General features: G+C 44.5%; 1 protein-coding gene and 1 long non-coding RNA gene across 2 annotated transcripts; one reads left to right on the forward strand and one right to left on the reverse strand.

Moving 5' to 3' along the window:
- The first annotated feature begins 2,544 nt into the window (after positions 1 to 2,544).
- On the forward strand, positions 2,545 to 4,876 carry LOC147898425 (pectinesterase 3-like). Its single transcript, XM_087379454.1, has 2 exons — positions 2,545 to 3,799; positions 3,937 to 4,876. Exons 1-2 carry the CDS (start codon positions 2,575 to 2,577, stop codon positions 4,623 to 4,625), a joined length of 1,914 nt encoding a protein of 637 aa, XP_087235580.1. The 5' UTR covers positions 2,545 to 2,574; the 3' UTR covers positions 4,626 to 4,876.
- Positions 4,877 to 5,126: 250 nt separating this feature from the next.
- On the reverse strand, positions 5,127 to 5,966 carry LOC147898426 (uncharacterized). Its single transcript, XR_015541612.1, has 3 exons — positions 5,898 to 5,966; positions 5,678 to 5,759; positions 5,127 to 5,589 (listed from the first exon to the last, which is right to left on the reverse strand). It is a non-coding gene; the product is annotated as an uncharacterized LOC147898426 (long non-coding RNA).
- Positions 5,967 to 12,979: the final 7,013 nt, after the last annotated feature.

Genomic DNA, 12,979 nt, shown 5'->3' on the forward strand with positions numbered 1-12,979 from the left:
ATTGCCTCTTTTTGGGATTGTCTGGGCACTTTCTGTTTGGCCAGTGGTAGCCAAGTTAACCATTCCAAGACTGGAATCAAGACTATGAACAAACTCCCCCCTGACTGGCTCTTGTAACAAGGTTGCAAAATGATTAGGGATGGTGATATCTTTAGGCTCCTTGGTATCCCGATGGGATTTGGTGTCTCCATACACCAAAGATGGGAGTGGGTCCTTGACAAGTTGAAAGCCAAGCTCGATTAGTGGAAAGGGATGCAATTCAACATGGCCTCTAGAGTTATGGTCCTCAAACACAGTGAGTCGTGCCACCATATATTTCCTCTCCTATTGGAGGCCTTCTAATGCGGACCTCAAGTCCTTTGATAGATTATGTAGGAACTTCTTGTGGAGTGGAGACGGGAGCATCTACAAACTGCCCAAAGTGGCCTGGGAATTCTGCACCACTCCCAAAGAGAAGGGAGGCCATGGGATCCCTAACCTTTGTGAGCTATCTGACAAGATAGCTGCTAAATGGGTCATCAGAAGTCTTCTCTCCCCTAATGACAGCTGGTCCCTTCTGCTCCATAGGCACAACATGGACTTTAGACTTAAGGATTGCCCTACCTAGAAAAATTTGGACACTATCCCCCTCATCTGCAGCCCTCTCAAAATCATTCTGAAAGGCTCGCAGTTGGTGAAGGGGATTTGGAACTCTTGGAATAAGTTCAAAGAGCAACTTATCCTCTTGTTTGGTTCAGCACTCAACTTCAGAACTTCTTCTCTGGAGATCTGAAACATGCTTATAAACTGCACAAGAAGGGCATTCGGCTCTGGGACACATATGGGATTATGCCAATAGGAGATGGAAGGATAAAAGGAGTCTTAAAAGTCTATTTAAACTGTCTAACTCTGATTATCTTCTTGTGCAGGAAAGGATAGACCTTTGGGACTCCAGAGCAGCAAGGATCCACTTCAAAGGAGAATTCAAAATTCAGTCTTTTAAATGGCATTGAGGGAGTCAGCTTCTCCCCCTCCCCCCTTTTCATAAATTGAATTCCAGTCTTCAATTTAAACTTAATAGACTATGGAAAACCAATTGGAATGTGAGACAATGGGAACTTATATTCAGCAACTGCTGGAAAAGGGACATCAGCCCCAAAAAGTATTGCTTGCTTTGGTTAATCTTACATCATGCTATGTGGACCTCCATGAGGGCTTTAAGGATAGGAAAGGGGGATGGTAAATGTTGCCACTGCAAAACTGAAAATGAATCTCTTCAACATTTGTTTATGGGATGCAGCTTTAACATTCCCGCACTAAATTGGTTTAACAAACTCATGTCCTGCATCTATCCTTCTTCTATTTCAGCTAAGGAACTCCTTCTAAGAGAAATCTATGGATTGCCAACAACTCTTTGGAATAGTATAAGAGCAATCTACTTGTGGAATGTTTAGATTAGCTATAACAAAATGCTCTTTCATGATACTCATAAAGATATACTGCATCCTCTAATCCTTGACATTTGTAAGCAGATTGAAGACTCTTTCAAAGATGTGAGGAAGAAGATGCAGGCCCTGGAGTAGAAGATGAAAGGCCACACATACAAAGATCAAGATCCCAAGCTGGCTCATATGGAGGAGAACCTGGTCAAACAAGAAGAAATCCTCGTAGCCCTATCACTACTCAAAAATCAGATCTTAAGCTTGTTGTAGACTGTGCTAGCAATTTCCTCTTTAGATGAGAGACAGTAGCACCTCCCTTTTGAATAGGACTTCCCTTTGGTAATCCCCCCAGCATGTTGGGGTTGCTGACTTTGCCTCTGTGCAGTGTTGTAATCTTTTTCTTTTCCTCCAATTTAATATAATCGCAGCTTTTCGATAAAAAAAGAAAAAAAAGAAATGGGATTATCATCCATGTGGATGATGAAAGAGCGCTAGGAGATAAAGTAGAGGTGTGCACTCAGCACTGTGTGATTTGTTAAAGGAGCTCATTACCAAGATGATTATCTAAGTAGAAACAGAATGATAGAGGTCAACCGTCCATTTCTCTGACAATGATAGAGATCGACCGTCTATGTCTCGATGAAAGATGAAGAAGAGGGTGATATAAATCTGTAGAGAAATTTATTTTCAAAGGAGCAGCAATCTTTGGAGCTGCCTTAGAGCGGGACAAAGCTACCTTATGGGACCTGATTAGATACGCCACTCTACATAAGATCTGGATGGTTCGTTATGGGACCTGATTAGATACGCCACTCTACATAAGATCTGGATGGTTCGTTATGAGGTTTCCGTGAATGGTTCTGCTATGTTTTCTATTGTATCTAAGCAGCCTGTAGAGGATATAGGTGTGCAATGTGCACGTTAGTTGGTTGGTGGCATGTGCATGTGAGTTGGTTGGTGGCATGTTGGCCAAAGGAAGCAATGTTAGTTGGTTGGTGGCATGGTGGCCAAAGGAAGCAGAGAGACGTCTGCAAAGCTTCTTGTATGAGATGTCTTTTGGACTGCACTAAGTAATATTAGAGAAGACCACTTTCAATTTTAAAAAAAATATAGTGTTGGAATGTGAGCTCTAATCAATCGGTAGCAAGCAGCTATGGAGATGCAGCAGCTCCCTGCACGCATCTCCAGCTTCTCCCGCTCATTGTCACTGCGCTCCTATGAAAAGCTCTCTCTTCCTATTCCAACTGAGGAGCTCCCCCACCCCCACCGCCCCCGATCCCGTTGTCTCCTCGTTTCCTTCTGCTCCGTGATCGCCCTCGTCGTCTCCCTCAGCCTCTGTGTCGCCATTGCCATCCGAGCTCGCTCTCACTCCTCCTCCGACTCCACCTCCCAGTCCCAACAGAACCAGTTCCCTTCTGGCCTCGCTGCCATCCAACTCGCCTGTAGTTCCACCATGTTCCCCCACCTCTGCTTTCAGTCCCTCTCCTCCATCCCTGATGCCCTCTCCGCCACCCCCACCCATCTCGCCGTCCTCGGCGTTAAGGTCGCTTTGAGTCACGTCCGCGACGCGTACTCCTTGGCTGTCAAGCTCAACGCCACCGGCATGACCGACAACCCACTGCAACACGGGGCTATCCAAGACTGCCAGCAGCTCATGAGCGACGCCAATGATGAGCTCAACGGAGCCATCGCCGGTCTTAGTTCTTTGCAGCTCCCTTCGCTGAAGAACTCGCTCTCGGATATCAAAGTGAGGTTGAGTGCCTCCATGGCCTCGGAATTGGCTTGCTCCGAGGGCTTCGACTCTCAGGAAGGGAACGCTACAGCCTCCATGCTCGATGTGCAGGAACATGTCTCGGAAAGCGTCACTATTGCCCTGGGATTGGTGGACTTGCTCTCCCAAATGGGTACCGACTTGTCTTCGTGGAAGAATGCGTTGCTGCCACATATACCACATCGGCGCCGCCTCCTTTCCGATGATACAAGCTCTGATGCCCCTCCCATCTCAAGCACATCCGAAACCGCAATGATCACCTCATCAGCTACTTCTTTCCCAATCAAGTTGGGCTTCCCTGAATGGTTGTCAACTGCCGATCGAAGGGTGCTTCAACAGTCGACCTCCTCCATCACCCCGGATGCGACCGTCGCACAGGATGGGAGTGGGAATTTCAATACTGTCCAAGCAGCTCTAAAGAGCCTTCCTTTTAAGCCTACCCGACGATACATTGTATACATCAAGAAGGGTACGTACAACGAATATGTGAATATCCCGAAGGTGCAGACTAACCTCACTCTGATCGGAGATGGCATTGGAACGACCGTGATCACTGGAAGCAAGAACAACCAACAAAACGTTACGACGTTTCAAACTGCCACAGTCGGTGAGGGTGATATTATAACTTGTGAACATCTTGGTGTCTGCAATTTCGTTGGTTGTTAAAGCTGAGTATCTATTGCATTAGTAATGTGCAAAATTGGTTCTGATGTTTTATTTCTCTACGGGGTGGTTCTACTTCAGCAATTGCAGGCGCAAGCTTCATAGCCCGAGGTATCACCTTCCGCAACACTGCAGGACCGACTGGTTATCAAGCTGTTGCTGTCAGGGTAAACGCCGACCTCACGGTCTTTGATACCTGTGGTTTCGAGGGTTATCAGGATACATTGTACGCTCTCGGGCGACGACAATTCTACACAAATTGTAAGATATATGGCACCGTGGATTTCATATTTGGGAACGCCATAGCCGTGTTTCAGAATTGCTATCTGTTTGGTCGACAACCCAACCCGCTGCAGGCGAATACTTTCACTGCTCAAGGAAGGAAAACGTCTTCCGATCCTAGCGGGTTTTCCTTCCAGAAGTGCACTCTGGCGGCGGACAGCGGCCTACAAAGCTCTGTGTCTAACTATCTAGGCAGACCATGGAAAGCTTACTCGCGCACCGTTTTCTTGCAGTCGTCCATCGGAAGCCTCATTAATCCGGCAGGTTGGCTAGACTGGAATACCAGCAATCCGTTCAGGGACACAGTCTACTATGGGGAGTATCAGAACTCCGGACCTGGAGCCGGTACAAGCGGCCGGGTGACTTGGAAAGGCGTCCATCCTGTGATGAGCGTACAGGATGCAAGTAAATATACGGTAGAGCAGTTCATATCGGGTTCCAGATGGCTTCCTGACGCGCATGTAACGTACCAGGATACGTTGTCTTAGCCGAGAAGTTATACACTCCATGCAGTGTTCACGAAAAACGTTTCTATCAACCATATAAAATAAGGGTGGCTTTCCACTACAGCCGGTATTTTTAAAATCCAACCGGGATTCAAAGACACATAAAATTTTGAACCGGGATCCAAAGACAAAGAAAGTTTTCGACCGAGATTTTAAAGGCACACTTCCATTAAAGCTTGATAAAAGGAGATATTTAATTTTCGACCAGTACACTCTGATGAAACCTTAAATAGGAATGCTAATATTTTGGAATAAACACCAGCTTTACATTACAAGAGCAATGTGCAGAGTGACATTCTAAATAAGTCGCATCATAAAAATACTTACACTACATATGACCAAAACAAGCTAAAGCTTGTTAAAAAGTTTTCTTCTTACATTTCGAAATACTGCTTTATTTGTCATAGAAACAAGATAAAGCTATTTCCAAAAAATATTATTCATTGCTGAAATAGTTGTTGCTCATGTTGCATTGCTTGCTGCTGCAACATTGAGGGAGGGTTGACTATTGGCATATGTAACACATAGATAGGAATTGCAGGACATATCCCCAGCGAAGAGGGCTGGTTGTTGTCATACATTGCATAGAGAAAGGATTGACAAGACATATGCAACAAGAGAGAGGGCTAACTCTCTTGGCATATGCAACATAGAGAAAGGGCTAGCAAGACTTGTGCAAAAGGAGAGGAGTGGCTGATGGCATATGTAGCATAGAGAGAGGATTGGTAGGACATGCAACAAGGAGAGGACAGGATTGAGCATATGGAGCATGGCTGTGGACACATGAGGGAAAGCTATGGGCATATGCAAAATAGAGAGAGGGTTCCTTTTGGGCATAAGGAAACATGGACATAGAGCCAGAGGTGGCATGGATGTCTAATGAAGCAAAAGCTATGACAAAATGAATCCCCAGTAGAGTCTTCTTATACATGTTGAAAGAGAGGACCTACACACAAAATATAGTGTAAAGAGATAATTGAACTTACCAAACTAGCATGATAAAGTATGAACTAAAATTATATCAGACACTTTACCATGTTGCCTTGTAAGGCTCCCCCACAACCATATGATGCTTAGAAAACTTTTCTATAAATTAACTGAGTGCATCAAAAAATCCTACAAAATCATATGACATAAGATGTTGAAAGACATGCAGTTTTCAACTTAAGCTATAAAACATGATAAGCATTTTTATACCTAGCAGGAAATATTACCATGATGAACTATAAACGGAAATTATATCAGAGAATTCACGTCTTGCCTTGTAAGGCTTGTATGGCATCGACTATAGTAATCAAATGCTATCTCCACCATATGCATATGATGTTGGGGTAAAGGCACATTGCCAACCCTTCTTTAAAAGATAGGACACCTATGACTGTCCTAAGACAGTCATAGGGTAAACCTAATCCTAATTAAACATAAGTGAGTTTGTGGTGTGGCTCATTCATTCTTCACACCCGCACTAGAGTGTCACTCTCTCTCACTCTCACTCTCTTGCTCTCTTCCACTACTCTCCCCCTCTCAATTGGTATCAGAGCCTATCAAGCCTCCTCTCCCTAGCCTCATCCGCCTACCTCATCCTTCCCGTACGGACGTACGGACAGATCTGTACAGCTGTACGTCGTCCGTACGACCGTACGGACAGATCTCGACAGATCTCGACGGGCGCAGGTCGACGGTACAGGGTGGCGCATTTTCGTGGGCTGCAGGGTGAAGTCGCGGGCGCGGGCATCGTCAGGTTGCAGGCGGCGCATTTCGTAGGGCTGCAGGGTGAAGTCGCGGGCGCGGGCTGAAGGACTTTTGCGCGGGCTTCAGGGCGTCGTCGTTTTTTTTGTGTGTTGCAGCTGTACAGCAGCTGCTGTATGCCGCGACGTGACGCTGCATCAGGCAGTTGCCTAGTTGCTGTGCGCAGCTAGTCATACGGCAGCCGTACGGACTGTCTGTACAGTCGTACGGACTGCCGTACAACTGCGTCTCCTTCACGGTTGTACGGACGACTCCTTCACTCGTTTGTTCTTGCTGCAAGACTCGTTTTTTTTTTGGGGAAGCGTGCTTGCTACAGGCACCGATAGTACACAGGTACTCTGCAGGGACAGAAGTACAGCAGGTACTGAAAAATACGGCAGATTTTCTGATTGGAAGAGGAATAGTGCTTTGTGCATGTGCGCGCAGTACATGAAGTATTTCTGATGCATTCCTGAAGCATTTTAGCAGTATACTGTGCATTTGTTGAGGTACATCAGGTACTCTCATGTCACTCACGCTTGAGGTGACTTGTGCTACAGTGGTGGTGTTTGCGCAGTTACTTGTCTTTCAGGAAGGTCAGATGCTTGTTTTGCAGAAGCTTCTATGCATTTACTGAGTGCAATTCTCAGTTTTGGGTGACCATTTCAAAGGGCTTTTGCCTGGATGTGTTTGCAGTATATGCCTTGAGGCAGTGTGTAGCCAGGGAGCACACATTTGCTTTATTTCCGCAGTGCATTTGGTGACATTTGTTGCAGATCACATTCTTTGTACACACTTTGAAAATCTCAGTTGAGCCACGCTTGGTCAGGGTGCATCGAGTTTTACTCGGTCCCTAACTGCCCATCGTTGACAGTGCTCAAAAGATTTTCTTCTTGGTGTCTGTACTTTGTGATTTGTGTTGTTACTGAGTACACAGGGGCAGTCTATGCATTGCACATTGTCAGGTACAAGTGTCAGAGAGATTTCATATTGCATGCTACCTCAGTGTTGAGGTGTTCTCTCCACTTGATTCAGGTGTCAGATCAAGGGGCTTTTGCCCAGACTTTGTTTGATAGCACTTGGGTTACCGACAGAGATCTTCAGATGCATTTTCTCCCCTTGGTATAAGGGTGATTGCTTGGGATTTATCCCATTTACTGTTGCAGGTTTTGTGACAGGCTGAAGGATCATTTACTTTTTTTTTGGGTGTTAGTCAAGTGGTTTCTGCAATTTAACTCAGTGCAATACCTCATCTGAGGTGGGAGAAGTGATCAGTACAGTCAGTACAGCAGTGTTGGTGGTTTTGTCAGATGATTGTGCACTGTTAAGCACTTGTTGAGCAGCAGCAGCAGTCTGAAATTACTGTTTTTCATGCCTCTCTGAGCTCAGAACAGTTTGTCAGAAGGTACAGTAGTTGCAGGGACATTTACTGTTTTGCTGCAGATTTTACTGACAGTAAAAAACAGCACCATTGAAAGTGCTTTTGGCTCTAGAATAGAGCAGGTTTTTTTTGAGAAATCAGAACTTTTATTCAGCCTTTTTTACTTCCAGGGAATCAGGTACTTTCCTCATCTGATATGGCATCAGGGGGAGGTGATTCTTCAATTCTGAACATAAAGAAACTGGAAGGAGCACACAACTATGCATTATGGGCAGAACAGTGCTTGAATGTACTTTTGTTAAAGAAGATTGCTAAGCCCATAAGGGTGAAGGGTGTCAAGCCATTTGATATGGCAGCTGATGACTGGGAAGAGCTTGATTTGTCCGCGAGGGCAGCTATCATGCTCACTATTTCAGACACTCTTGTGTTCAATGTACAGGCTGAAAAGACCTCTTATGGTCTATGGCAAAGACTAGAAGAATTGTATGCCCAAAAGAGCTCAGCCAGTAAGGTTTATTGGCTGAAGAAGCTGGTCGATCTTCGCATGAAGGAAGGTACAGCTATGACCTCACACTTGAGTGAGTTCAATGCTATCTTTACACAGCTGATTGCACAGGGGTTGAACCTTGATGAGGAGTTCAAGGCTACTTTCTTGCTGTGTACCCTCCCTGAGAGTTGGGACACTTTCAAGACCACCCTGTCAAACTCGAATGCCACTCTTATTTATGCTGATGTAGAGAGCTCTCTCCTTATGGAGGAGATGAGCAGGAAGAATAATGCGGGCAGCAAGTCTTCAAATGCTTTGCAGGTACAGGACAGAGGCAGGACTCAGCAGAAGGGGAGATTTGCTAGTAAGTCCAAATCCCGCAGTCAGTCCCGTGGCAAAAAGGACATTGAATGCTTTTATTGTGGCAAGAAGGGACATGTGAAGTCGAAGTGCTTCAAGTTCATACGGGATCAGAAAGCCAAGAAGGCTGAAACAAAGGATGCAGGAAATGCAAGCAAAGGCAAAGGCAAGGCCAAGGCAGATGACTTGGATGCAGTGAATGTTGCAGCAGAGGACAGTGACAGTGACATACATGATGTTTTATGCTCTTCTGCTGTAATAGCACATGCTTTGGTTATTGATGGCCATGACATGCACATCTGGCTCTTGGATTCAGGTGCTTCTTTTCATGTTACTCCTCATAGGGAGTGGTTTACTTCCTACACAGGTACTCATGGAGTTGTTCATATTGGGAACAACTATGCATGTCAGATTGCAGGGATTGGTAGTATACAGATAGTATTTCCTGATGGACAGTCATTTATGCTTGATGGTGTTCGCCATGTGCCGCAAATCAAGAAAAATCTGATTAGCACTGGCTTATTAGATGACAGTGGTTACCACACCACATTTGGGGATTCCAAATGGGTGATTACTGATGGCCAGACTGTAGTGGCTGAGGGTTTTAAGAGTGATACCTTGTACCCTCTTTATGTTTCCAGTGTGGGTAATCATGTTGTTGCCATAACCGAGCTGCCAAAGGTTTCATTGTGGCATAGCCGGTTGGGACACATGTCTGTTAAAGGAATGCAAGAACTGTCACGTTTGGGTTATCTGCCGCCTCTCTCTTTTTCAGATTTGCCTACTTGTGATCATTGTATTTTTGGCAAGCATTCTGTGACTCCTCATAAGAGGAGAACTCCCCAGAATAGAGCACCACTTGATCTAGTGCACACTGATTTGTGTGAGATGCCACAGTTATCACTAGGGGGTGCAAAATATTTTATTACTTTCATTGATGATGCCACACGTAAGGTGTGGGTCCATTTCTTGAAGCATAAGGGAGATGCCTTAGATGCTTTCAAGAAGTTTGTCGCTCAGGTTGAGAATCGGAGAGGTCGTAGGCTGAAATGCCTCAGATCCGATAATGGGGGTGAGTATGTGTCACATGCTTTTGTGCAGTTTTGCCAAGCTAAGGGCATCAAACAGGAACTCACAGCCCCTCATAATGCATCTCAAAATGGTGCAAGTGAGCGGATGAATCGAACTGTTCAGGAAAAGGTTCGATGTATGTTGTCTTATGCTGCATTACCCCATGGCTTTTGGGCAAAAGCCGTGCAAACAGTAGTTCACATTATTAACAGGTCACCAAATAAGGCTTTGGAGTTGAAAGTGCCAGAGGAGGTGTGGTCTGGCAAGCCACCCTCATATAAGCACTTACGTGTATTTGGCTGCGAGTGCTTTGCTCATGTACGCAAAGATCTACGCACCAAACTGGATCCAAAGTCTATCAGATGCATCTTTATGGGTTATGGTGACGAAGGTGAAATGGGGTACAGGTTATGGGATCCCGTTAAACGGAAGATTATACGCAGCAATGATGTCATCTTTAAAGAAGATAGTGTACATAAGGAACCCGTGCAACCTGTGGAATACAGGAGGGTTATTTATGATGATGTTGGATAGCAAAGAATGCCCATTTATATGCAGCAGCAGCCTGCTGCAGATCACCCTGTTCAAGAGGGTATACAGGCTGAAAATCAGCCAGATAATTTTGCCAGTGATGCACCACTAGATGTGCCAACAGATGGGGCTGTAGAACAGCCAGATATGGTGGTACAGCCACCCGTCATGCATGAAGAACAGGCTGGACAGCAGCCTAATCCGGAACATTTTGTGAGGAGGAGCACCCATGCACAACGGCCTCCTGCCAGGTTTGTTCCAGGAGCCAATAATGTGGCTGATTTTATCATGCTAACAGATTGTGGTGAGCCTTCTAGCTTCAAGGAAGCTATGGGAAGAGCAGAGAAAAAGAAGTGGGAGAAAGCCATGCAGTCAGAAATGGACTCCCTACTTCAGAATGATACATGGGACTTGGTGCAGCTACCTACAGGCAGAAAGGTTTTGCCATGCAAGTGGGTTTACAAAGTCAAAGTGGATTCAAATGCTTTACCTCGGTATAAGGCCAGATTGGTTGCCAAGGGATTTAAGCAGGAGAAGGGCATTGACTTTGATGAGATTTTTTCCCCGGTAGTCAAGATGACTACTTTGAGAGCAGTGTTAGCTCTTGTTGCTCATGACGACATGGATTTATGTCAGATGGATGTGAAGACAGCTTTTCTTCACGGAGATCTTCATGATGAGATCTATATGAGTCAGCCAGAGGGATATGCTGTTAAAGGGAAAGAACAGCTTGTGTGTAAGCTCAAGAGGAGCTTGTATGGACTCAAGCAGGCGCCAAGAGAATGGTACAAGAAGTTTGATGCCTTCATGCAGTCCCAAGGGTATCATCGGTGTGAGACCGATCATTGCTTGTACACCAAACGGGCAAAGGATGGCAGTTTGATGCTACTCATTCTATATGTGGATGACATGCTTATTGCCAGTAAATCTCAGCATGAGATTAGTGCTTTGAAGAAACAACTACATCAGTCTTTTGACATGAAAGACTTGGGTGATGCAAATCATATTCTTGGCATGCGTATTACTCGTGACAGGTCCAAGGGACTTTTGTTTCTGTCACAGAAAGAGTATATTGACAAAGTACTGCAGAGGTTTAAAATGGAGGGGGGGAAGTCCATTAGTACCCCGTTGCCTCCACATTTAAAACTCAGCAGTAAGGACAGATCAGATGATGATAAGGCTGAAATGGCCAAGGTTCCGTATGCATCCGCAGTTGGATCTTTGATGTATGCCATGGTTGCCACTCGTCCGGATATTGCTTTTGCGGTGGGAGTCATCAGCAGGTATATGGCAAATCCAGGCAAGCGGCATTGGGAAGCAGTGAAAGGTGTCTTGAGGTATCTCAAGGGTACCAAAGACTTGTGCATATGCTATGGTAGGCAGGATGCATTGGTGCATGGTTTTACAGATTCAGACTATGCAGGGAATGCGGATAACCGGAAGTCTACTACCGGTTATATTTTCACATTTGCAGGAGGTGCTATATCATGGGTGTCTCGGTTGCAGAAATGCGTTGCACTGTCAACCATTGAAGCTGAATATGTTGCTGCCACTGAGGCTTGCAAGGAAGCAATATGGCTTACTCGGCTGGTGGGAGATTTGGGCATTACAGGAGATATGCTAGTTTTGCATTGTGATAGTCAGAGTGCTATCATGTTGGCAAAGAATCTGGTCTTTCATCAGAAGACCAAGCACATAGAAGTAAAATATCATTTCATCAGGGAGGTACTGGAAGACAAGCGACTTGAGCTTGTGAAAGTCAGATTTGCTCACTAAGAGCTTGCCTATAGAGCGGTTTGCACATTGCCACCACATCATGGGATTAGGATGAGACCATTCTTATTTTATGGTCTTGTATACAGTAACTGTATATTGCTGTAATTTTTTATTCTTTTCTCCCCTTTAGGCACATTGGCCTTTAGGTGGGAGGTTGTTGGGGTAAAGGCACATTGCCAACCCTTCTTTAAAAGATAGGACACCTATGACTGTCCTAAGACAGTCATAGGGTAAACCTAATCCTAATAAAACATAAGTGAGTTTGTGGTGTGGCTCATTCATTCTTCACACCCGCACTAGAGTGTCACTCACTCTCACTCTCACTCTCTTGCTCTCTTCCACTACTCTCCCCCTCTCATATGATACTTAGAAAGCTTTTATAGAGAAAAAGAGAGTTCATCAAAACAATTCTGCGAAATCAAATGACATTACATGCTGAAGGACATGCATTTTTCAGCTTAAACTTAAGCTATAAAACATGATTAGCTTCTTATATTAATTGAAAATATTACAATCTCTTCAAAATAGGCATAATAAGCTGAGAGCATGTGAACTTATCTACCGAATATATATATATAGCCATGGTTGCTACACTGGTACACTATATTTAGTATACCATGTGGCCATCGTAACAAGTGTAGCATATTCCTGTCAAAAATAGCTTCAATGTAAACATCAAAAGTTAGAAGATACATAAGAAAAAAATTATTAACCACAAACTATAAAGTACAACATTAAAATATTCACTATTTACATAAAAGACAACCTTTTAAAACAAAACTTACTATTGTCATGGAAAAAGCTTTAGTCTCATTGAATCCCTTCAAGCCTACATGTAAACAAATGAGGTTAGTCTAAAATAAGGCAACTCCTTCTAGATATTTGTCAATGACTAATTTAAAATTTTGAGAAGTATACCTTGTGCTCTCACCATATATATGGCGGCTGGTTCTAGCACTACTTCTCCACAAACCAATGGCTGTACTGAAGTTATAATCAAGA

This window comes from Dipteris shenzhenensis, chromosome 9 (assembly GCF_047967505.1).
Source record: "Dipteris shenzhenensis isolate YYH24624 ecotype China chromosome 9, Dip_SZ_1.0, whole genome shotgun sequence".
NCBI classification, from domain to species: Eukaryota; Viridiplantae; Streptophyta; class Polypodiopsida; order Gleicheniales; family Dipteridaceae; genus Dipteris; species Dipteris shenzhenensis.